The 27,357-nt window shown below is 39.7% G+C and overlaps 1 protein-coding gene across 3 annotated transcripts in view; it reads right to left on the bottom strand.

Moving 5' to 3' along the window:
* CUL5 (cullin 5) overlaps positions 1–27,357 on the bottom strand; it is a 62,519-nt gene that overhangs the window by 29,484 nt on the left and 5,678 nt on the right. For all 3 annotated transcript variants that reach the window (XM_067562805.1, XM_067562803.1, XM_067562804.1), the window contains exons 2-8: positions 12,747–12,856; positions 8,101–8,200; positions 6,225–6,401; positions 3,511–3,652; positions 2,854–2,999; positions 2,691–2,771; positions 1,337–1,430 (exon numbers count right to left, since the gene is read on the bottom strand). In XM_067562805.1, the coding sequence (XP_067418906.1) occupies positions 1,337–1,430; positions 2,691–2,771; positions 2,854–2,999; positions 3,511–3,652; positions 6,225–6,401; positions 8,101–8,200; positions 12,747–12,856 (850 nt within the window). The remainder of the gene's footprint in view (positions 1–1,336; positions 1,431–2,690; positions 2,772–2,853; positions 3,000–3,510; positions 3,653–6,224; positions 6,402–8,100; positions 8,201–12,746; positions 12,857–27,357) is intronic.

The raw sequence follows: 27,357 nt of genomic DNA, 5'->3' as shown, positions 1-27,357 counted from the left end.
TACAGCCAACAGGGCAGGGGTGAGTTCTGAAGAGGGATCTGAAAGAGATGGTAGTGGCTTTACAGATCCATTTAAGAGGGGACATTCCATGCACAAAAGACATCATGGAAAGATGATGTAGCAATGTTAGTCCCAGAATACTGGAGAGACACTCTTTTATTGGACCTCATTCACCTTCTCTCTCTAGCATGGAAAAAGACACAGATGTATGTGAGAAACTAGCGAAGTTTCTAAGGAAAGTATCTTATTTGAAGTACCTCTGTAGCTTTGGGTTCAAATAAAGCTACTTTCAGGACTGAAATTTATACTGTTACAAGGTTTAGTACTTTGCTATATTCAGCCTTGGACTAGTACCAAGAAAGTGTTGCTAGACTGAGGGAATCAGTCTGACATAATATAAAATATTCACTGCTAGACCTGGCATTTCAGAACGTATCTTTTCTTAAAACTATCTGAAAGCTGGGAATCCCAGTTCCCACTTTTGTATAGAAATGAAAACTTCATACTGTTACAAAAATGCAACAAAAATTTGGTTAGAGGATCCTGCACTTTTAAAAATAACTGCACTGATTTCCATTTTTCTTTGTCAATTCCCCTACTTTATTTCTGACATTTTAGTAGCTACTATCTTGAATGGCTAGCAGTTCAGCACCTTCACAAGTCTTTCCTACACATCACTCTCTCAAAATCTCTAGAAGCAAACTCTTCAAACCATCTTTTAAATGGCATACTGCATTAATCTTCAGCTCTCTCAGGTCATGAGATACTGGCTGTGAAAACAGGTGAAAGACTTGCAGAGGTGCTTTATTCACTGACCAGTAAGAACATCCTTCCAAATGTTAGTCCTGGATCAGAAATAATTTAAAAAACCCAACTCTTCCCCTGCCTTCAAAAGCAATGCCTAGGTGAAGGAAGAAGATTCCCAGAAAGAGGTTTTTTATTTTTAAATTACTCAAGTTCAAGAGGATGTCTATGTAAAGCTCTGAAGAAGAGCCCCAAATCTGAATGAAATAGGAGAATGCAGGTTGTCGGGGGTGGGCGGAAAAGAGGACACAATGTATGGTGTAAATAAATCCTTAGCTACAATTGGCCTTTCACGAAAAAATGTTATCCAGTTAGTCAAACTGGTGTATTGAAGGTACAGAGTATAAACACATTTAAAAACATATTACCCTATGATGGTGCAAGGCAGCATGTGCTTTTTGTGGAATAAAAGGGCCCCATATGCAGTAATTTTTCAGTTACAAAACAGTAATTGGATACATTTAGCAACACATCTTTTTTTCACCTAGCTGACCCTGAGATCATGCTGCAATGCTTTTTAAGCTTCACTTACTTTCTGTTTCATTTCGTTTGATCATGCCTTGGCATTCAGCTAGAATAGTCTCTTTAAATGATGTCACCAGGGCATTCACACAGCACTCCATAAGCTGAAATGTATTAAGAAATATAGTTAGCTTATTACAATCCTTTGAGCTCCACAGTTTGTTCCGTCTCTCTCAAGTTCATGCTCAATATAAATACTAGCCTTTACTCATGAACTACAGATCAGTAAAATGTTTCATGCTCATCAGGCTATATTTGATACAGAAGTTATCACACTATGAAACAAAACGTCCACACTGAAGTGTGTTTTTAAAAGAAAAACGTATATTTTTCTTTAAAACATATAGAATGGGAAATGTAGTAAGTTCTCTCATAAAATAGTGAACAGCTTAATATTTCTGTGGCCTCTTCCCCCACAAGGGAGTATCAGTTCTGGAACAATAATTACCCTACTTAGTTTCCAAGTGTACTTCTAACAGCCAAGAATAGTTCTCATTCCAGTGTATGCTACCTGACCTGACTTGGTTTACTTTGAACAAGAGCCTAATAATAATTCTAACACAGAAATTACTTCTCCACTCCAGGGATTGGCAGATGGGGCACAATTTTATATACCGCTTACCATTCACCTTGGTGAGGGATGCCCCACTTATGACATAATGAAGAACGAGACCAAACAAATCCTCACCACCAGAGATCCTAGGGCATTTGTTTATTTGTGTGTCCTGAACAAATTTCAGCACAGGTGATTACAAATTGCTTCTTACTGCACTTAAATCTCTCCCTGAAATTTCAACTTGATAAAGTACTTTTCTCTCACTCACTGTTTGGTCAACATCGGTAAACTGTTGATATACTTCACACCAGAGGTGGTTACATTTCAGTTATGGAGGACGGGAATCTAGTCATTTATCAGTTGTGAAGAGTTTGGGGATAAACAGTGAACTTTTCCAGATACTGCAAACTGGCACTAAGTAACCTTTTACCTATTAGGTTGCCAACCCACATTCCAATGTCACTATCATCCACTAAGTGAATTATAAATTGTACTAGCTTACATTTAAAAAGGCAAACCCACTGCTAATCCAACAATCAAGCAGGAGAGTTCCAAGTTAAAATCTACATACTTTGACTGTATTTTCCATAGAATGTTTAGTAAGACTCCAGATTTCAAAGCAGGACCTTTTTTTTTTTTTTTTTAATAACTAAATTAAGGCTTATAGAGGCTTATATCTTCTGACTACAATTAGATGTTATAATAAAAATGCAAGACAAATTATGATCAAAACTGACATCAGAACTCTTTACTACTATTGAAATAAAGCACAGTTTTACTACATATACAATTAACTTTTTATACTTACCGCTTCTACAGAGTTACATTCGCGTCTCGTTTCTAGATACCTTAGTGCTCTTTTCTCCTCTTCCTTTAATTTAGCATCTGCCTGTGCAGAAGCAGAACAGCAATCATTTTAAGTACTAACAACAAAAGACCAGTTGTCATCATATGACTATCTTTTTACTTACATATTTCATATAATTCTGTACACCATTTTGTTGTAAATAAGAGGGGGCCTGGGTTCTATAAAATCTCTCTGTTGAATCCAAATATGCCTTCTCAAAGTTATCCCGATAAATTTGAAGTTTATCTTCAGGATTAGAGCAAAGGTTAACTGTAAAGAGAAAAAGTTAGCTCTTACTCTAGTTTTCAATGTTCTGAATGTGATTAAAAAACAATGATTTCTCTTGCTAAATTTTTCTTTTGAAGATACTGAGGATATGCCTACACAGCAAAGAAAATGTCGCAGCTGGCCTGTGCCAACCAACTCAGACATGTGGGTCTGTTTCATTGCTGGAGTCCGAACTCAGGACCCTGCACTGCCAGGGACTGGGACTGCACTGCCAGGTGTCATATTCAGAGAGGTCTCCTCTTTGCAACAATAAGGGCTAAAACTAACTTCTTTAAAAAGCAAGTTTTAATTTTGCAGAAATTGGTAAGCAGATTCCTCATTGGCCAGTGAAAATTTCTTACTAGCCATTGACAAGTGCTGAAAATCGACATAAAAACACTGTGATGATCATTCCAACCATATCCCTTTTATCAACTTCTAGGTGAAGGTATGTTACAAAAGTGTGCAAACTAGAAAGGAAGATGCAGTTGATATCACACTGTACAAGACATACCATATGATTCTCTAACTCCAATAACAAGTTGAGAGTCAAAAGCTTCTCCTAGTCTTTCAGCATGGACCAGCTTCATTGCACTGTCCTGAAGTCGATTCTTTATATTTGAAAATATGGACTCATTCCACGTATCTAGCATGAGCTAAACAACAAGGAAGAAAAAAATGTCAGTCAGAAAAGGATAGGCAAAACTTCAAATTAAAGACATGTCTACAAAAGCACTTACTGCACAGCAAGCTGAGACTTAAATCCGGAGCACTCAAGCATGCCATGCACTAATTGTCTATGTGGACCCTACTGACGTGCACTAGAAGTTCCCTACTACGCATAGGTATACTAAAGGACGTGACAGGACTCCCAATACAAAGGGGTTAACTTTGGAGCTAAAAGTCAAATAGGGTTCAGCAGTTGGCAGACCCAAAAGACTTACATAGAAAATTAAGATAAAATAGCAATTACTAAGTAAGCAAAGATTATGTTAAAAAAGTAAATCATTGTTGGATTGCCTTAGGTTTTCATGACAGTTAGATTGAGCTATTACATCCAATGCTGCATGATCACTTGTTTCTGTGAGTACAATGTAAAATAATCAATGAGTTACCTAGATATTGCAACGAGCAGTTTTAGTTAATGCTATAGTCTACATTTAAAAAGAGTTATCGCTATATAAGGGTCTCACTACATTTTTATTGAGTGACTGTCCCTTCATTTGGTTCTGCTAGGCACCAAGACCTCTAAGATTTTTTTGCCACACTCCAAGGTCAGATCCAATGTGTTGCATCTGAACAACACTGAAAGCTCACTGGTTGAAGTCATATTTGTATACAGCCAAAGCACTGCCAACTGTTCAATAATTCTACAATTATGAAGCATATATGTAAATTGCATATTAATCATCTTTTAAATTCGGGTTATTAGAGACATTTTTTTCTTATAAATCCTGGTTCTCTTCTTTCTGCGATGCAGAATGCCTAAAATTTGATATTTTAAGTTCTGGCTTTGTTTGTGCCTTTTTCTGTCCTCCTCATAACATTTTTATTTGCTTTTTAAAAATGTACAGTATCTCTGTGCTTTATATTAATTGCTAAGGTCTCAAGTTTTTAAGTGCACCAACTGTTTACCTGAGGTTCCAGTTTTGTTTTTCACTGTCATCAGTGTAAAGGGTATTGAATCAACTTTGTTTTTGAAGAATGATTGTAAACAGACTCATCTTTCAATGATTCCAACAGTGATCTCTAGGAGCCTAATTTTTTGGCAAGTTTGGTAAAAGATTAAAAATTCCATACACTCTCTCTTCATTTCTGTGCATCATATAATTTTATATAGTGGGTATCTAATGAAATACAGATGAGTGTTTGGAAAAGTTAAGGAACATAAAGACAGCCTTTAGCCTGAGCCTCTCCCTGGAATCAAACTCTGCCCTGACTTAAGTTCAGTGTTTTGTTTTTAAACATGCTAGAGTCAGACGTGTTGGAACTGAATTAATGCTCAGAAGACAACAGGTACCTTTGAAAGTCATTAAAATAAAGACAGACTTTTCTTAAGTTGTGCTTCTTCAGGTTAGCTCTCCATTTTAAATTTCCTTTTAAATATGAAAGATGTCAAAACAGAGAGTAAAATGTGTTCATTACAGTTCTTTTTTAAAATTTCACCTAAGAGTAGGTAGGTGAAATACTTAACTTTGTATTTTGATGTACAAGGATTCATACAAGAACAACTTATGAGCTTTAACATGCCACTGTGACAGTCACCCTTGGAAATGGAGAGGAACCTTGCACTCAAAATGAATAAATGCTCATGTTTTAACGCCTGGAAGCCAGCAAAGCTAGAGACCTCAACGCGAGCTCATCACATTGTCCTAACAACCAGCTCTAAAGAATTTGTAGTAATGATACAATATACAGTAGGTATACCACTTATCTGAGATTTTAGTGAAACAAAATTTAATTTAAAAGGCACAGAATAGTGCCATTTTTTGGTTGCTACTCAAAACAAAATGGTGCATTTTAGAGCCCTAAAAATGACTGATCATAATTCAAGCACTCCAAAAAGCAGTCTTCCTACTTACAAGATGAGGAAGATGTGTTTCTTTTCTCAGCAAAGACTGTTTTTCAGTATCATTAGCTATCCATCTCAGCAAACTTTTTAAATTGCAAAAAAAATTAATAGGAATTTCAGGGAACCAAATGAATAGATGCTTAGAAAACATGATTATCATTATCTTGAGCAGCAAAAAAAAAGCAGATGAGTGCCTCAATCTCTGCTACTTTACACTAATGATCTCCTCCATTTGATTGCCAGATCAGCTGCCTTTTGAAATTCTGTATAGTTTTTTTATCTGAGCAGCACAGCAAGTTCATGCCATTTAAAAGTATACATTACTACTCCTTAATGGGCCAGTAAATGTAAGCCCATTGACCTCCTGCACTTCAGGCTGCAAAGGGAGCAAGAAAGAACCATTTTTTGTAAATTTTTTTAAACACAGGGAGTTGCTCTGAACTGATGAAGGAAACTGTCAGAATTAGGGCAATCTTCAATAAATGGAAGAGGAAAACTATGGGAAAAGAAGCAAAAGTTGCAAGGTGACTTAAAGTAATACTCCAATACTGTAAGGTTAGTGCAATTTCATCCTTCAGCTGTGGAATGATCAATAGTATAACAAACTAAATCTTTTATGTTCTTTTACAAAACTCTGATGAGAAAGCATCATTTACCTTTCGAACAATGCTGTCTTCTACATTGGATTTCTTGTTGCTGCCCTGCTTACCCATTAAAGTAATTTCTAGTTGACAAAATGGTTTGGGCAAGATATCACACTGTGTAAAGAATTTGCGCCATTCTACTATGTATGCTTTTAGTAAAGCAGTATCATCTTGATGACTCAGTACTCTCTGGAAGAAAAAACAAGTTTGTAAACAAGTTTATGTAAAAGCAACATATGGCTCTGTCTACATGGTAAAAGTATTTTTGGTATAACCTAAGATTTGAATTTAAAAAAGATATAATTCCCCATGTAACCACTCTTATTCTGGTATAAGAGTGGCTTTTTTATGTTAGGTTATGTTACCTGTGAAGAGGATTGGCTTTTCCTGGTTTTACTTATTCTGACACCAGAATAAGTGTTCACATGGGAGTTATATCAGGATAGCCAGTCTATGCAGGAAAGTTTTACAAGGTCTATTTTATACCTTATATGCAGTAGAAAGTTTAATTCAATATGATCTACTGATTTGGCTTTAGACATCTGAACTTTTAACATTTATGTTGCACTAGCACTTACAGATGACAACCTACTTAGTCTTCATGTGTTAGACATTGCATAAACATAAGCTTACAAAAACAGCAACTAGTACAGATTATGCGTATGGTCCCAATTCGACAACACACTTACGCATGTGCTTAAGTCAATGGGACCTCAGCACGTGGAAGAACCTTGCCAGATAGGGATAGACTGCTGTACCTGGGCCTAGATAAGAAAGGTCTTGGTTTGAGTAAAAAGCCCTTTCTGGTGTTAATGAGTTTGTAGGAACACCATTTAGATTTATTTTTCCTTTCCAAACTTCCTTTCTTTGCACATCTTTCACTCTCTATAAAAGCTCTCTTATGAACATACTACAACACTATTTCATATGTATTTTAATCTAGAATAAACTCACAAAATAAACTCACAGGTGTCAAGTCAAGGGAAGACCAAAGCCGCTGAAATACAAATGGCCTATAAAGCTTGTCCAGCTGGTAACCCAATAATGTTCTGTCGGAAGACTCTACATTTGACATTTTCTTAAGCAAAACCATGAATATACTATTCTAGTATTGAAGCCAGCTAAAACAATTAAAGAACTTCCTTGCTTTTAAGAGTTAATCTTTATTTCCAGACATCATTTTCTTATAGAACACAAATTCTGGCTTTACCAATCTGATAGCTAACAATAAAACAAATATTTGTAATTTAAAAAAAATATATTTAAAATATCTTAGATCTGATCTCTTCATCTGCTTTGATAGGCATTAAAGTTCTCTTCACTGATGGCTAAACTTATTCTAGCTATTTCCATAGCAAATAGACAGCTTGCAGATCACATCCCTCCAAAATGAATTTTCTAGGCAATATAAACCATAATTAGAAAGGGGTTTTTATTGTTCTTTTTCCATCTTTTTCTGATCATACAAAAGAAACCGCTTTGATGCTTAACTCTGCATCAAGTCAAAGTTTCAGCAGTAAGTGCTTTTATTTATAAGTCAAAGGGACAAGTGAATGAAGGAATACTTCCAAGGAGACCACCCAATAAATACTGGATGAACAAAAATAATGGACAACTCTCCTGCATGGTGTATAACAATCATTACCTCTTTATCCCCAAGAACAGTAACCTGTTTAGCTAACAAACACTCAGGATAAAATTATTCTGTTAATAAAAAGTTTTCAGTACAGTTGTGACATTCAAAACAAGGTATACTAATGCCTAGAAGGCAATTTTTCATTGTGTTAGAAATTACTGGAACAAATCATGTTTGAGATGCAAAGAGGTTTACAGTTATACTTTTATTTTTTTAAATGTCAGTGTAAATTATAGAAGGTTGAGAACTTACTGCCTGTGCTTGTTTAATAAAATCAAGGATGTCTTCTTTCAAAGCCTGATGGATTTTTGCTGGACCTTTATCATCCCACAAGCAAACTGCATGCACATCCCTAGAAAATAGTTTATACATCTTTCAGTAAGAACAACACTTAGAATTTAATGCAGAAATTTACGAAGTCTAAACAGTCATAATTTAAGTAGTTCCCCAAAGGAAGCATGTGTACATTCTACACACTAAAACTGAAAGCCCACCAATACAGTGACTGAATGAGGGCACATGCCCTCCTCTTTTTTAAAAAGCCCTTCATACACTATTTTGGCATGTATACAACACTTAGAACTCCTGATTTTAGGTTTTATCTGATACACACCCCAATACATACAAACATAAATAGGTGTTTATCCAAAAAACACCAGAAATGAGTACTTGTATTTGAGAGCTTGTCTACACAGAACTGCAATGAAGTCTATGGGGATATGATTTCTAAAGTACTAACAGTGTTGCATATTTATTGCTCAGTGTAGGCCTTCTAGTAAGCACTAAAGATTCCCTAGTGCACTTCAATGTTGCGCTTTTGAAATAGTACTATGTTAAAGTCCACTAGGAAACAATACAGAGAGATTACTCATTATGGTATATACCACTAATGAGCAGTATATATAAAGGGAAAGCCCCCAACCTCCCCAATTATTGACAAACTCATAAAATTGCTAAAAATAAACCCTGAAAATGAAATTCATAAACCCAAAATGATGCCTTAATTATATTAGATGTAACACTGAAGTTTGACAGTCAAGCATTATAAAGTCAGGAACTGCAATAATACTTTGTCATTGTTAATGTTCATAAAGTGTCACTGCGAGGTAGGGAAATAGCCGCATTTTACTGATATGAAAATGGAGTCCCAGCAGGTTTAAACGACATGGCCAAAGTCATGCAGTAAATCTGTGGCAAAGCCAGGAAATGAACCTAGATCTCCTGACTCTGTCCTCAACTAAAAAGTTGTCTGCCACTCCCAACAAGCAAAGTGGCCTCCTCAGCTTCTCTAAATAGTGAAAAACTATCATTTGGTATGCACAGATAAACAGCTGCAACAGCATGAACACTAAGGTTCCAGTCCTGCAATAGGATCAACACAGGCAGACGTTTATGCCTACATGGAAACCCAATGCCTTTAATGAGATTCCCTTGTCCACTTGTGTGGAGATGGTTGCAAGACTGGGAACTACATCTGTGAACTTGATGTCTTCTCATTTGGAGTGCATTCTCCAAAACAACATTTTAACATGCCCCTACTTAAGGTTATCCAAACTAAACATTTAAAGGCATAAACTCAATGATAACTAATCTATGCTATGCATGAACTTTCAAATTTCCACCATTTAAGTTATCTTCATGAAAAAAAAAAAAAAAGACAGCCAGACAAAGAAAAGACCTACTCACTCTCATATTACTTTCTGAAGATATTCACCACATTAGTACCAACACTCAAGTCTGTTTCTTTGCACACCACAGTGGGAACTTCACATTCTAAAGCTACTAGTCTAAACAAGCAGAATCCTATTACCTTAGTCCTAGAGGCCCCAATCAGGACTGAGGACCCATTGTGCTGGGCACAGTACAGAGAGTAAAATGCAGTCTAGTCTATGAATGGGAAAGCAGGCAATTTTGGGGCTCTAACCAAGAGATTTTATGTAGCGAGAAATATACCTCTCAAAACAGGAAGAGAATGTAATTTCACTTTATTTGGAGAATATTTTAAGAAATGGTTGGTCAAAACCTCTTTTGAGAAAGAACTTTATAACACTAACAGATCAAGTCTTAATTCATGTCTAGAGACCAAATCTAAGCAATATCCTACCATTTAGTGAATGCATTCAAAGAACTCCACAGGACTGTCTTGCAAATCTCTTGGATGGCAACAGATTAGAAGCTTGCTAATGTAGCAGACTTGACAAGAAGAGGTCATCACAAGTTTTAAAGCACAAGCATGCTGCAGTATAACAGATTCACTCTGACATTTTATATATGGTTCTTTTGGAAACAGCAAAACATACGCATTTAGTATCAAAACAAACAGCTAGACTGTTTTTAAGAAAGTTTTAGTTGGTCTTTTGACATGAAATTTCTGAAGGAATAAACAGGAGCGCGTGCAGGCATGGGGAAAACATCAGCAGAGTAATTGACTGATTAAGATGGGACTATCACCACCTTCTGAAGGAGTCTAGAGTTGGTACAAGATGTATCTCTCTCTAGATCAACAGTTCTCAAACTGTGGCTCACATGTCATTGGTGACCAGGCAGCAGGTACTGGGGCCTCACTTCCAGTGCTTCTGCACACATCCAGGCTCTTTATTGCAAGGAGCCTAGACATCTAAAGAAGCAACTGGAAACAAAAAAGAAGCAAATCTCTAATAGAAGCCATTTCTATATATGAAGAGAATATGCTTAGGGATTACAGCTGCCAGCCACCATATGAACCCAAGAGCTGCCAATGGAACTAGTGCCCCCACACTCCAGAAACAGAACTTCCAGAGAAGTAAAGGAGAAGGTAAACAAGTAGCTAAGAAATACTTTCAAGGCAGCAGGGAAAGGACAGCTGTGAGTTGGATGGAACTGGGGTAGCAGGGAGCTCATTAACACATGCAAGGACTCTGGGAAAAAGAAACAGGGGGTAGGGAAGCATATAACGGGAGAAAAGAACCAGACAGTAAGAAAGAAGGGGACCGAGTGATAGAATCATAGGAGGTGAGGGGAATAGAATAGATGGGAAGGAAGTGGGCGTTAAATTAAGAACAAATGGAGGTTTATCTTGTTTCAAAAAGGACAGGAACACTTACTTTATTGAAAATGTCTAAATACGTTTCTTACTTTACTTTTACCTAGAAGCAATTGCTGTCATTGCCAGAGTGACACTGACCAATCCTAAACAGGAGGGGAGGTTTTTAAGAAATACTCTATTAAGATGTGGTCCCAACTGTGAAAAGTTTTTTAATCCCTTTTCTACAGCTTGAAGCTCACTCATTCAGAAAGCTGAAGTCACTATTATCAGGAAACTGATCTTCCTTGTAAGAAACTTGAGTTAGAGGTATCAGGAACCTCAGAAGGTACTTTTGTCAGTATAGTCAAGAAATATTCCATGACATGGGTGGCTTTTTAAAGTGTGGTTCTACTCTGGAAAAGGAACCAAAAATGGAACTATTACATCACTAATTCCATAACATATTTGAACATAAAACACATGAACATAAAATAATGTTTTTTCCAACTGCCAGTTCAGCAAACTCAACCTGGCCTTTAAGAGTCAAGTTGGGCTCCTTCCTTCTCACCACTAACAATAAAGATTCTGCAGGCAAATTATGCCCTCAGTTACATCATCACAGGTCACACAAAACATGGTGTGTCAATCATTCATTTGATTCATTACTACTTTTTGAGATAGTAGGGCCTTTCCACATGGGAAAGTTGTATTTGTATAATCTAACGTGTGGATTTACACCAATAGTTACACTGGTGCAAACCCCTGTATAGACATTTCTTTAGAGAAGTGGCTTTTTTTCAACCTGAGTGTCTAAGCAGAGAGTTTAACTATATTAATTTAAAAGCCAATTAAAATTAAACCAGTGCAACTTTTCTCCATTTGAGACCACATTCTTCTCTGATCCGGGACAGAAAGGAACCAGTAGCTGGAATGTCAGAAGATTCTTATGTTCCACTGCAGGAGCTGGTGGAAGATATCCCTGTCGAAACTAACAACTTTAGAACTTTGCAGTTAAGACAGGGCATCCCCAAGATCAATCTTCATTTTTGATCTATGCACAAGTCATTTCTAATTTCAGCTGACAAAGCAGAGATGGCCTGGTTTATATCATGAAAGTTTACAATCTATTCCTTGTATTGTAGTAAAACAACTCTAATTAAAAAAAAAAAAGAAGAAGTATAATGCTGCAATCAGTGTCAGGGAAAAAATCTTAACTCTGTGTTACCTATTTTTGTATTACTGCATCTGAAGAAGAGAGCTAGCCTCTCGAAAGCTTATGTCTCCAAATATTAAATCTGTTAGTCTTTAAAGTGCCACCGAACTCTCGTAATCTTACACGGGTTATTTTTAAAAGCATACAATTACTCCAATTAGATCACGGAAACTATTTTACTTTTGAAAAGCATTTTACTTTTGAAAGACACGTTTCCGTCAGCTTACAGCTAAACCACTTGTTGTAAAATCATATACATTTATCATCAGAGTAACACTGTATGAAATGACTGGTCATATATGCAGACTTTACTATCAAAGCTCTACAAAATATCTAGTCCCCATTTCCAAAGAGAGTGAAAGGCTTGTGGGAGGGTACAAAAGAAGCCTATCATCTTCAGCTGAAGTAGAACAAAATTGTAAAAACCAAGAAGAAAGCTGTGCTTTTTCTGTGTTCTATTTATGGAGGCTTGTGTCTCAGCAAAACACCAACTCTACAAAACTAATCAAGTATTACTATTTAATGGAACTGAATTAACTAGTGTTCTTGTCATCTGTTTTATTTTGTGAATGCACCCATTTCTAAAGGCCTTGCTGTAATCTGACTTCCACATTACAAACAATATTGTGTTTTATTTCCATCCTATTACCCAAGAACTGGAAGTTTTAAAAAATCACTTACGAAAACAGATCAAACCACTGCTGTTTTGTGACAGATTCCTGGCGTAACAGCTTCAGAACAATGGGGCGCATGAAATCCCATTTGTCTTCAAACTGAAGTGAACCTTTATTCTTTAAAGCAAAAAGAAACAAAAAGCATAATTTAAATGCAGATCAAGTAAAAATGAACTTGTAAATCAATCAGGATGGTTTGAGAGCTTCCACATTTTCTAATACTTCCTTTTCCTTCAAGTAACGGATTACCATAAACAGAAGCTAAATAGACAAATTAACATTCAGTTTTGAGTAAAACTAACTACATTTTAAGAGTTAAGGTATAATCCACTTCATAAAACAGCTGTAAGAGAAGTTAAATTTTTTTCCAAATCTGTAGGTTTATTTAAGATTTTTACAAATAGTACATTTATAGTAATTTACAGTTAAAAATGTGTTTAATAACTAAAATAATCTTAATTTTGTGATTTAAAATTACATCTAAAAATTAGAGTCTTCAATGGATTATAGTTCAATAAATATTATGATCTCTTCACAGGTGTCTCATACTTCCTTCCATTTGAATGGTCATATCTACAACATCCAAGTTCAACTAAGTTTTTCAAGGCAGCAACTTTAATGTTTTTGTAAAATGCCATGTACACCTACAGCAGTCTGCAAATATTACCACCACAATCTTAATGTAAAAAGAATACTAACTTTATTTGTAAATTCAATAGAAATTCTGCATTATATTTGGAATACATGATGGTCATGCTTTCTATTATATTAGAATGGCCAATTGTGAATGTTTCATATGTATTTTAATTATTCTGAATCTGAACTATGAACTTTGTTCTATAAATCACTTGAAATATGGATGTTAGTTTATTATGCTATGATACCAGAATTTGTTTTATAAAATGTAATGAGTGATTTTTAGAAAAAGCTATACATCAATTGTCTCTCTTAAGAAGTACAACTTGAACTCTAAATGCTCAGTGATGTTTCCTAACGTTTGTTTTTAATTCCAACATTCTTTAGAGGAAATATGCACTCACACCATCCATGTCCACATGAACCTTTACTTCCCAATGTCTTAATACAGGGAAGAACTTCTTCATGAAATGCAACTTTAATTTTGAATTTCTCCAATTTTCTAAATTCTAAAAAAAAAAGTTTAAAGTTTTTGTAAGGCACAGTTTGAGAGTCTGTGAAATGTAGTTGTAGCTAACTCTAGATTTAACCAAATTTTGTCTAATGTTATTATAATAGTGTCCAGAGGCCCCAATCAGAATTGGAGCTCCATTGTGCTGGGCCCTATATAATACATGCAAAGACACCCAGCCTTAAGGAGCTTACACAACTTTCACTGTCAAAAATTAATATAAACTGTATATTTTTGTAATATTTATCGACAGTCAGCCCTTTGTTCCTTGTAGACCCAAGTGGCCAGAGGAATCTAGGTTTCCTGAGAAGTTTCACATGATACTATTTGCAAAGCCATCTCTTTGATTATCATGAAATACATACCAAGGCAAAAATGCAGAATGGTGTTTTCTCTAAGAACCAGACTATTCAAGATTAAAAACATTTAGTGGAAATGACAGTTATGAACTTCCAGCTCAAAAATTCTTTAGCAAAGATTAAGATTGATTATTAACCATACTGTATCTCCAAGCACATTCACACTTTCATAAAACATTTAATATTTCTGGATATTGTAATAAATGTTCCTCCTTAGACTGACTGTCTTTGCTGCACTGCATTCTTATTTGAATAAAGGAACATTTTGTTCCCATAGCATGGTTTCCTACCCTCACATTTAACCAATTACTGTCTGTTAGACTTCTAAGCTATCCAGGAAGCCATCTTCTTATGGTATTTGTTTTGTTAATACTTTAAGACTACACTCACTACACTGGAAGCAGGAAAAGGGACTGGGGAGGGGGGAGGGGGGAGGAGGGGGTGGGGGAAATAGCAAAGTGGAGCAACCTCTATACCAAAAGACCCCCTCCCTTCCATGAGGGTGGTTCTCCAGGGCCAGACACATTAACATGGCAACCAGAATCTGCAAGCAGTGCAATACAAAATGACCACGTTATGCTGGAAGATCCGGATTTTCAAAGGCATCTAAGGGATTTAGGAGCGTAAGTCAGTGCGACCCTGGCTTCTTATATCACACAAGTGCCTTTAAAAAAATCCAACCCCTATGTATGAACCCTAGCAAAAATACAGACTGGGGGGAAAAAATATAAAAACAATAAAGGATATTTACTGTACATGTAATCTTGCCTGATCACAGACCCACACTTTTGCCAGAGAAAACAATTCCATGGGATAGAAACATTCTTTTAAGCATACAAACTTGGATTCTGCAGCAAATTCTGTGGCCTGAGAATTGCTGCAGACATGGGGTCTTTTGAACTCTCTGATGTCACAATACACCCACTTAAACAATGACCCATGCTATCAACCTGGTCTTATGTGTTAGTCTATAATCATAATCAGGCCCAACAGGAGACTGGGGGGGGGGGGGAGGAGGGAGGGAGGGAGACGGGACACGACGACGGAAGAGAGGCGAATAGCCCAGGGGCCCGGCGATTTTAAAAGGACCCTAGCCATGGGCGGCAGGTATAACTTCCCTTCAAGGAGGCTAGCTCCCTGCCCTGCCTCTTCCATCCATCACCCCACCCCGGTCCACCCTCACTCCATCCTAGGCCCCACCCTGTTCCACCCCGCTTGCTGCATCTCTCCTTCCCCTCCCACTCTTCCACAAGCCCCTTCCCCACTCAGCCCCACCTCGCTGTTGCTCGCCACCTGGGGCGAAGAGGTTGTGGAAGAGAGGAGGAAGACCGAGAGGGAGGGATATGACAGCGAGCAGGCCAAGCGGGGAGGAGGCAGAGCCTGGGGTTGAGCGGGGGCAGGGTTGCAGGTGCAAGAGGTGAGACGGGAAGCTTTACCCTCACCACCCATGGCTGTAAACCTCAGCCATCCCTTTTTCTAGGGGGGCAGTGGCCATTGACTGGACCTGGGGCCCGGAATCGCTGTCAGGCGGCCTGATCATAACAGTTAGATAGAATCATTTACAACTTACTCAAATATAATTTACAAAATTCCACTAACAACATTTTAACTTGCTACCCTCTGCTGCCGGGAGCTCAGGGAATGGATTGTGGTACATCATGAAGATGTGCTCTCTGTCCTGTGATGCATTTCTTTCCACCCCATCATTCCACAGGCTTTCAACTTTGTTTCGCGTTGTTTTTCAACAGCCTCTGTAAACTGTATGTCCACCATCTCTGCCTGACAGCATGGATCCCACGCTGCTGACAACTGTGGTGATGAGCATTATAAACACAATGCGGCTAGTCCCGCAGTATTTCAGGAGCTTCGAGACAGAGTGAATCAGTGAGGCTTGCCCTGCTATCTGCCATGGAGACAAATAATTCAAAGACCGCTGCTGGCATTCATGCTTGCCACTGTGGACCATTGGTACTGGGTTCAGGAAACAAGCACTGAGTGGTGCAATTGCATCGTGATGCATGTATGGGATGATGAGCAGTGGCTGCAGAACTTTCAAATGTGCAAATCCACCTTCCTGGAACTGTGTGCTGAGCTCACCCCAGCACTGCAGTGCAGAGACACCAGAATGAGAGCTGCCTTCACTGTGGAAAAGCGAGTGGCGATTGTAGTGTCGTGGAAGCTGGCAACTCCAGACTGCTACTGGTCAGTCACAAATCAGTTTGGAGTTGGAAAGTCCATCATGGGCGGTGCCGTGATGCAAGTGTGCAGGGCTATTAATTGCCTCCTGCTACAAAGGACTATGACTCCTGGTAACGTGCAGGAAATAATTGATAGCTTTGATGCAATGGGATTCTCTAACGGAGAAGTGATAGATGGAACGCATATCCCAAATTTTGGCCCCAGCCCATCTTGTGATGGAGTACATCAACCGAAAAGGCTACTTCTCCATTGGTCTTGCAGCCGCTGGTGGATCAGCTGGGCTATTTCACTGACATCAATGCAGGCTGGTCAGGGAAGGTGCATGATGCATGCATCTTTCGGAACACTGGACTGTATAGAAAGCTGCATGCTGGGACTTGCTTTCCAGAACAGAAGATTCCAATGGCGGGGGGGGATGTGGAAATGCCCACAGTGATCCTTGGAGACCGTATTTACCCCTTACTCCGGTGGTGCATGAAGCATCACACTGGGAATCTGGACATCAGCAAGGAGTGCTTCAGCAACAGGCCCAGAAAGTGCCGAATGACCACTGAATGAGCCTCTGAATGACTGAAAGGGCGCTGGTTCTGTCTTTCTGGACGGTTGGACCTCAATAAGGAAAATATTCCCATGGTCACTGCAGCCAGCTGCAGTCTCCATAATATTTGCGAATCGGAGGGGGAAAAGCTTCCCCAGGGATGGAACACTGAGGCTGATCGGCTAGCTGCTGATTTTGAGCAGCCAGATACAAGGGCAATTAGAGGGGCACAGCAGGAAGCTATTCGAAACAGGGAGGCTTTGAAGGAGCATTTTGACAATGATTCCCAGCATGCATCTTTATGTGATGCATTCGGCCAGGCAATGTTTACTTGCAATCTTGAATTACCCCTGTAATGATTGCTTCCTGAGTGCTAATTGCAAGGAGCAAATATTCCTAGCTACAGCCACTATGTTTCAATGTTAGAACTGAGCAATATGTTTTTCACAAATAAAGACTCATTTAATTTCAAAGATTCAAGTTTAATAACAAGATCAAACAAACTTTTTATCAAACAGGGGATATGACAAAAAGGAAGATTCTCGCAGTTAGGGCTCTTACAGCTGGGTATAACTCCAGCTTTCACTGGGAAACCAGTCCCTAGGTGTGGAGTGCACAGGGTACGGTGAGGGACCAGGAACACTCAAGGAATGCAGTGGGGGAGTTGGGGAGGACGGGAATTCTGTAGTGGCTGGAGGGACAGTCTGGAACGGATGTGCTCAGACTGAAGGTTAATGAGGGATTTCAACATCTCTTTCTGGCCCTCCAGGAGCTTTAACTGTTCCTGCCCCTGTGTCCTTTCCTGGCTATCCAGCCTTAGTCTCTCATTGATGCTGAGTCTCCCTCTATGCTCTTGCTTTGCTCCATGCTGCATCTGTTGATTACGGCACTTTGCAAAACACATCCTCCTTATTTCTCCTGGGACTGCGTCTTATCTGATGGGGTTGCTCCACTGGTGTGGAGGAGTGAATCCTCAAGGGCACCTCTGCAGAAAGTAAAGTAAAACATAGGAATGGCCATATTTGGTCAGATCAATGGTCCATCTAGCCCAGTATCCTGTCTTCCGACAGTAGCCAATGCCAGGTGAACAGAGTATTGTGAGTGAGCTCAGAGCTGTGAATTAAAGACGGACAAGTTCTGTTCTTAATTTCTATCCTGATCCCTACTGCACCATATATCAAAGTACATGAGAGCTCAATCTCTTCTCACCGTATCAAAGCAAAATGAGCACTTATACTGGAGCTCCCCTGCACATCCTGTGCACTACAGCTGGAGTCCTGGGACTGGCTTGACCCCTCTGGAGCAGAAAAGAGATCCTGATTTGCTGTACCACTGGACAACCATGCTGTGTGCTCCACATCGTCCTCCAGCTCCACTTCCTCGTCCACCACTTCCTCGTCTGGGTTGAGTCCACAAACCGCTGCTTCCAGTCCCCCCAAAGTATGCAGGGCTCTTGGCAGTGAAGGTGGGGTGGCTGCCAAGGATAGTGTACAGCTCCTTATAGAAGCAGCACGTCTTTGGTGCTGCACCAGAGTGACAGCTGGCCTTCCTTGCCTTCTGGTAAGTCCTTCATTTTAGCACGACACTGTTGAGTATCCCTCTTGTGCCTCTTCTCATGCATGCCACTTGCAATCAGCCCGTAGGTATCAAAATTTCTATGGCTGGTGCGAAGCTGCTACTGCACAGCCTCCTCTCCCAACAGACCCAACAGCTCCAGTGTAACTCCACATGGGAAAGCATCTAATGCATAAAGCTGGCATGGTCAGCTGGAAAGATGCTGTGTGAACTGTGCACGCCAAGCAAACCGGAAGAGGAATGTCAAAAATTTCCAGGCTTTTAAACAGGGAAGGGGTGCATACCTGCATACCTTCAGGACAGCAGAGTTCAAACTGCTGACCAGAGTGGTCATGATCGGCATCATGAAACACCTCCTGCAGGCCAATTAGGATGACATAACCAAGCACGGTATCTACACTGATGGTGTGTCGCTCTATGTTGCGAAAAGCTCTTTACCGCTCATCGAGGTGGTTTTATTTTGTTGGCGTAGCAGGGAGTTATGTTGGCAGGAGGAGCATTTCAGTGTGTACACCTCCACTGTTTTGTTGAAGAAAGCCGACTTTTGTCCACAAAACTGCGTATTGTACTCAAGGCCTGACAGTTAAATCCATGCACCTGCTCCTGGTGAGGATGCACACCGCTGGCATAAGGAGTATAGTATTGACATGCAAAAGCAATGTAATTACTGCGTTAGCTGTATGTTGTCATAACTTAGGTGGACTTAATTTTGTAGTGCAGATGTACCACAAAATGGTTCCTAGAGCTCAAGGAAACTATGGCTTTAGATAGTATGGACTATGTTTAATCTTTGCTTCTCTATGCTAACCTAAGGACTTTCAGATTCTGTATGCCAGGTGACTAATAAATTGTTACTTTGTTTTGAACATGCTGCCTGGTGTCACTGCAAATACTTGCTGAGAGCACGGCATGTGAGTGGGTACTGTACAAGCCTGTCTCCTAGAAAAGTCTGGCTTGTCTGGATTCACTGCATGGAGCCCAGAAAGAGACAGGGACCGCTGGCACCTGAAGGCCCAGCTTCAGAGTCATGGAGGCCACAGTCCTGCCCCTGTGGAACTGTGTTGACCTTGAAGTTCAGTACATTAAAGGGGTTACTCCCAAGGGACACTTACAGGCTGAAACACAGACCAGACCCACTGAATCCATGACAAATGTACATGGCAGTTTACAAAACACATTAAACGAGTTAAAAGACAAGGCCTCTACCCAAAGAGTTTACAATCTAATTTAAATTGAATACTAGAAAAACATACAGAAAATTAACTCAGGGTTGTCTACACGTACAGCGCTGCACCAGTATAGTGCTTAGTGAAGACTTAGGTACTTCACCTCCCCAAGAGGCAGTAGCTATGTCAACGGGAGAAGCCCTCCTGTCGACATAGCACGGTCTACACCGAAGTTTGGTCAGTATAACTGCATTGGTCAGGGGGTGTGGATTTTCCACACCCCCAAGGAAGCAGTTATACGACATAAGTTTGTTGTGTTGATCAGGGCTCAGAAGAGAGTGGGGGAGCAAGAGGAGAATTCACAGTCATTAAACCTCTTCCCCTAACAAAAATAAAAGACACACACACAGCCATTAAACCTGTCCCTTAAAGTGTTACGCCATTGAACTGTCCCTATTTGCCATCCCATCAACACCTCCCCCATACTCAACACAGAAAACATCCAACATTAATTGACCATGTAAATAAACCTCCATTCCTCCCCCTCAAAAAAATTCTGTTCATAACACCAGTGGCCTCATGTATCCCCAGCCAAACCTTACTGCTACTATGAAAAGTTCTATGCTAATGGAAGGCAAGGGGTCACATCACATCTCTGTAGAGGCTCCTTCTTTCCTGCTCTATTCCTCCTCGAGGCTGCTTAAGAGTCCACTGTATTTGCTTCAGAGAGGAGGGGCCAGCTGCCCAAAAACATTTTGATTGGCTGGAAGTTTCTGGAACAGCATAAGTTAGAAATGGAACTGAGTGGCTACTGATGATTGAAATATGAGAGAGACTTCTTACTTCATAATCTAGAAAGCATTCCAGAAATAGTGAGACATTAACAACAGACACATCATAAATCAGAGTCAGGAAAAGTGCAAATAATTTGTATGGAAATTTTTTACTAAACATGAACATGGAAAAACCATTAAAGCTAAGTGCAAAATCTGTTCTTCTGAGAGGGTGACACGTACATAGAAAGGAGAAACACTTGTTAAATTCTTGTGATGTGCATCAACCTAATGTCAAAGTTAGATTATTGCACTCAAACAAAAAGGGAAAACCACTCTGCATCAAAATTTGTTTTCTTCTGTGCATTCTCCTCCTACTTCATCTTTGACAGCATCATCACTAAGCATGGAGTCTTTTGATGAAGATGGCAATGAAAGTGAAGCTAATTCCATTGCTTCTAATAAGAATTTTACCCTTCTCTATCTGCTTCAGCAATGAAAACGCCTTATTCCTGGAAAGCCTTCAGATGTCCATAAATTGGTATTAAGAGGTTTTTTCAATGGACTGTCCCATGAGCAGAAACACAAACTTCACCATACATTCGCTAGAGGTATTTATGCCAGCAATATACCATTTCATGTAGTTTATAATCCTTATATGCTAGAATTTTTTCACAAGCTGCACCCAGTTTACAAAGTACAGCTTGAAGGAGGTCTTCCAAAAGCCGAAGAGGATAAAAAAAGTTGGCACTCCTATTGCTCAAGCTCCTCTATGATGGCTAGAGTGCTATTTGCAAAAGGGGTGTTTTCAATTCATGACAACTTCACAATCAGCATTTTACCCATTCCAATGCACAATTGATCACCACCACAAAAGCCCAATATATTGCTGACCAGTTTAAAAACAAACAACGAATTGGGTCCATGGAAGTTTATTTTGCTTGTGACTGACGACACAGCTAATATGAAAGCTGCTTGGGGTTTTATTGATAAATGAGTATCCACACCTTTTGTGTTACAGATATGCAGCCCATGTGTGCAGCTGTCCATTAGTAAGGTTAGATCTGACAACTTTCTCACCATATCAGGAGAGAAAAAACACACAAGTTTTTTCAAAAAAGCTCAAAGTACCAGGAGTCATTTTTTAGCATTATTTAGTACAGCACTCAATTCATCCACACTAAGTAAGCCCATCAGGTATGACAAGAAGTCTTCTATTAAATGACTCAAACATCTTCAGATATTAACAGCCTTCTTGCATTCAGCTGCTGTTCCAGAAGGGATGGCTGGGTGCTGCTCTTGAGTAATCCACACTGACATTCTTGATTCCTTTAGTTATCTGATATATTTCACGTCCTCCTATACACACACCACAATGATACCAGGAAGGAGGGTGAAAAACCTCTCCCCCTTTCACCTCCCCTGACTACCCTTTCCCACCTACTGTAAAAAGAGAGGGAGGTCTTCTCACTCTTCCTTTTTGCCAACCTCACTTAATTTTTGATCCTCTTCCCCTCAGTCTTCCATGTCTTCACTAGTCACAAATTTCCAGACCAAAAGAACAATGTTTACCAAAATAATGTGTTGAGTTCCATTGCCATTTAAGGGCCCAGTTCTATACTCCATATGCAGACAGAACTCTCATTGGAGAGAATTAAGAGTTTTGCCCGAGGAATGCAGCATCAGGCCTGTGGGTCTGAGCACTAGGAAAACTGATGAGATCTTTGTAATTTTCATGGCTGGCTCTGAGGAAAGACATCATCAGTATGGCACAATCTTTTGCTGCTGAGAGTATTTGGGTACAAAAGCAGAAACTCTCCTCTGCTCCCTCTTCCCTGCCTCAAGTAACAGAAGATTGAAGCTTTGAGACTGCTCCCAGCCTCCCTCAGAAAAAGACTTGTGAATAGTAATAAACACAATATGTTCCTTGGTGATGAGGTCACTAAACCATCAATTTTTGACCGATGTAAGCTTATATCCATTTAAAGTTTCTAGCCTTCACAGTTGCTAAAATAATCTTCCAAATCTGAATGCATCCACTACAGGCTACCTGAATCAGTAGACTGACAATTCCAATGCCTTTACCGCAGATCCCAGATTTCACAAACATTAGCAGAGTCAAAACGTCAAGGCTGGTCATTTTTATTGTTGCTACCCAGAAAGCTATATAGCTGTGAAATTAACAATCATGTCAATTTTATTCTAAATACTGCTTGCGCAAGCTATGAACAGCAGCAGGGGCAAGTGCAGGACTGTCTGAGAAGAAGAGCTCACCACCCAAAAAAGTCTGGCTTGGTCTGCAAAGGAAAGTTTTATCACCAGCCTCATTCTATTTTTGATCTTCTTCCTGTCTTCCATATCTTCACTAGTTACAAGTTTCCAGAGCAAAAGAATGACATTTCCAAGAATGTGTTGTTTCATATGTTTTGTATATGTTTTTCCAATATAACTATATCAAAATATGCACCCACACCACTTTGTTGATGCCTGCTTAAACTGCTTCCCACATTATTGTGTCCAGACAGCGATGTGCTTTTTCAAAATAACCGTACAGCATTCTGAGCAGTTTTTCCCATGGTGCAACGTTCCACCACTCGTCTATACATTCTGGGCTTTTTATTGCACTGCAGTGGGGGATTCCTACCAGAACCTACTGTAATTCTGGAATTTGGGAGTCATGTTCACAGAGGCATACAACCTTTCAAAGATGGAGGCCTTGCGTACTCTTTAAACTACAATGGCACAGCTATGGACTGCAGCTGTGCCACTGTAGCTTCGACACTCGCTACACAGATGGAAAGGGTTTTTCCATAACTGTAGTTAATCCACTGCCACATGAGGTGGTAGGTAGGTCAATGGAAGAATTCTTCCATCAGCCTAGCAGTGTCTATACCGGTGGGCTTAGGTCAGCTTAACTACATCTCTCACACATGTGAGCTTTTCACACAGCGAGTGACATAGCTAGGTCAACCTAAATTTTAGGGTAGATGAGGTCAGAGAAGTTAACTCTGGTTGTTTCCTCAACTATCCAGCATTACTTCTATCTAATGCGCAAGTATCTGCAGACAAATTTGATTTGATTCCAGATAATAGTATGAGGAATGGCTAATGACATTACTATGCCAATCCAATGAGATGATGACAGAGTTGAGCATCCAGCATGCTGATGGAAAAGCAGCCCAAGCTGACATCACCCCAACAGCATGAGACAAAACAAGGAAAAATGACAGAATAAAACCCTACAAGTCCACCCATGAGAGAGAGCTCCAGACAGATGATCCCTCATACAATACTATCCTCTGGTTCTTCTCAAAAAGAAAAGAATCACATCACATAAGAACTATTCTAGCTATCCCTGCCAGATTCTATAGTTGACACAACCAACTGTGGTCAACAATATGATCAAAAGCAAGTGATAGATCAAAGTTAGCAGAGACATTTGATCTCTCATCACCAGAAGGAAATGATAGACCAACAAGCCCAGCATAGTTTCCATACCATATCTACAGCTAAGATTGAAGGAGGTCAAAAAAAGTTCACACGTCAGAGTGGCAGCACCAAAATCTCCTCTATAATCTTCCCCACTTTTCAGACCCTGGGGGGCCACAAGCATATTTCAGGAGGTCTGCCAAAATAAACTGGGCATCACCACCTCAACACCCTGATTCATCTCAACAGACCCGCTAGCCTGTCTGGGTTGGGAGCGAAGGTACAACCAAAAGTTGCTGCACTGCAGGAGAGAGATCTCCCCCTACCATCAGAAGGGGTTCCCTCACAGCAAATGACTCCAGGGGCAAGCAGCAGCTAGCGAAGGAGACACACCACCACTCTGCCCTGCTACATCAGCACTTCAGGGAGTAGAGGCAAATGGAAGACAGAAATGTTGGGTGGGGGGGCACGTGACCCCACATGTCCCCCCCACATCGTGTCTGGTTGTGGGTCCACAGGTTTGTCTATTTAAGTTTAGGGGTTTGTGGGTAATAAAAGATTGAGAACCATTGTCGTCCAACATGGGCGAACCTTTTACGCTTAACAATCTATCCCACCTTGTATTTAGCTTGAACACTATAGTTTCCTTCCTTTCCCAGACCTGAGGAAGAGCTCTGTGAAACTCAAAAGCTTGTCCCTTCCACCAACTGAGGTTGGTCCAAGAAAAGATATTGCCTCACCCTCGTCTCTAACTTTAACATGTACATTATTGTTCTGGTCTTATATACTAGCTCATGAATGTCAAACATGGGGCCTAAAGAGTATTTAAATCCAGCCCTCTACTCAACTTCAAATCTAGCATGCAATTTGACCCACCTCCGTTGTCTGGCAGCTCTCACAATTGCTGCTATGATTGCAGTGCAGTTATCACTGAATACAGAGCAACTATGGACAAGCCAAAGAGTAAGGCTTTAGGGGTGGGAATTGAGGGTTAGTCAATGCTAGCAACAAGAAAGTCTCCACTATACAGCTACAGTTGACATATACTCTTTGCTGACATTTTAAGGAAGTCCTAATAGGAGATAGACAGGACAAGACATCCTAAGTAGAGAGTTGGAAATATTTACTGTGAGTTATAAAGTTCAAAAATAGGTGGTATCCTGCATGTTGCCAGGGATGAGAGGATGGAGACAAATGGTTGAAATAAGAGATAGAAGGGCTAAGATACACAATTTAAACAGGGGGAGAGGAAAAAAAAAGTAGCACGTTTCCTATAGAATCTGGACTAAGTTTATGCCCCTATCCTTAACTAGATTTGCAAGGGTATACTTGCACTGGCATGCAGCCCTGCTGACTCCAGTGAGACTCTGCACAGATACATGGGTCTCTCCATATGGATCCAATTGCAGGATCCAGGACCATATTTTCTTGCTCCCGGTGCCACCAAGGGCTCCGAGGAGACCACAGTATTGAAATACTCTGATATCTGAATGAAAACCTTGGATTTGAACACCACTGAACTTTGTAAGTTCAAAATCCTGGTCTGTATTTGGCCTCTCTCTACTTCTGAGTTCCAGAAAGCAAGTGTGAAATCTCTGAACTAATTTGAGCATCTTTACTAAGGCTTGGTCTACACTTTCCTTGGCGATTTAGTGGTAGTCGACGGGAGTTATGCAAAGTATGCAAAGAACTCCCATCGACTTCTGTGCTTCTCTTCTGCGCACCGTCTTCACTGCACTATGCTGCTTGTGGGGGTGGTTTAACAGTGTCAACTTCCTGATCGACTGAGCAGGTCTTCACTGACTGCTCAGTCGATCCAGAAAAGTCAATCTGACGACGGCGACTTCTTTCATGTAAATCTCATAATTGCTCCAGTTTTATGCAATGAGCTCTAGAAATATTTAAATACAGACACAAAGAACTGCCCCCCCCCCCCACTAACCCGAGGCCCATTATAGACGGGTGTAGCACCACTACAGTTAACGCAGAGACCATATTACTATTTAACAAACTCATTTTGATAATACTCTAAAATCCACACATACTGAGATTGCTTTGAAATGTGCTGTGCCTCATCAGGGTCCATGGGAGGATCAGTTGTCCAATTTTGAGGTTGTTTGAGCAACATGTTTTCAAAACACAACATCCCTATAAAAAATTCATGTGATATCAAGATGTTACTGTTCTTCACTTTTTTTTTTGGTGGGAGGGAGGGAGGGAAGGGGGGAAGGAAAGGCGCACACATCTGGAGCTCAAAGTATTGCACTGATCCAATCCAAACTGATATGCAGTAGGGTGGATTGATTTAAATCAAGTTTTCCACTGATACTTCTTCACATTTCTTAAACAATGGTGCAAATCTGATCATAAAACATGTTAACTGACAACTCAATACAGCATTTTACAACATCTAGAAGGGTATATTTTGTGTAATTTTTTAGATTATTTCCTAAATTAGTAAAAATCAAGTTGTCACTACCCGTGTCAAGCTGCAAATGCAGCAGCAGTACATTAGAAATTATAAGAACTAAATCACACACACACAAAAGCACTTATATTTTATTAAACTAAATCTTAAATGTTACATAAATGTTTCACATTTGCAATTGCACCAGTCTCCTGAGTTGCCAGCTGATGGCTGTCCTTAAACTTTTTTTTTAAATTTTCAAATTGTATTAACTCTCCAAGTCATCCCAACACTAAATGTATGCTGTCCTTAACACTTCTACAAAGACCTCTCATCTTCCCCACTCCCACTGTCATTTTGTTCATAGACTGAAACAGAAATATGGGTTTTCCTGCTTTTTCAACTCCCAGTTGATGTCTTAGCTTTCAATGAATAATATCAAACGATGAAAGTATTCTCTCTGTGCCTGCAGAGGAAACTACTGCTGTAAAAAGTTGGCTTAGCAACTGAAGGAACTCTGTTTCAAGGTGCCATCAGTAAACATGTACTGTTTAAATGGTTCTGCTCCAGCCCTGAAATTTATTATGACTGGCATAACTGAGGAGTGATTTTGAGATGCCCATGCCATCATCTTCTTCAGAAGTTAGGCATCTACCTTTATATCTAGGGTCGAGAACGTTCGCAAGAAAATGAGGTGGAGTTAGTGCTTGATCCATTCACTTCTTTACTGCCTGAGGTATGTCTTTCTTCAATGTCTCTTGAAGTGCCTTCCAAATTTAGACAGCATTAGCAATGCAGCGACAATTTCTATGAAGTTTGTTTAAAGCTATGGATATAGGCTTCAGTATACTGAGCATATCCTCTACATTCCTCTTTAATCCAACGTTAGATACTTTGGATGAGATACTTCCATCTATTTTATCACCGTTTTCTTCAGAAAGTTTTATGAGAATAGGCCAGTCCTTAATAAATTGTTCAAAACAATCAACCACAGAATTCCATCAAACATTTTGAGGGAGAATTAG

The sequence above is a fragment of the Emydura macquarii genome, unplaced genomic scaffold (assembly GCF_026122565.2).
Source record: "Emydura macquarii macquarii isolate MOO-44397 ecotype Brisbane River unplaced genomic scaffold, CSIRO-AGI_Emac_v2 contig_2473, whole genome shotgun sequence".
Lineage (NCBI taxonomy): Eukaryota > Metazoa > Chordata > Testudines > Chelidae > Emydura > Emydura macquarii.
Note: the sequence above shows the minus strand (reverse complement) of the source record. Positions and strands in the feature narration are given on the sequence as shown.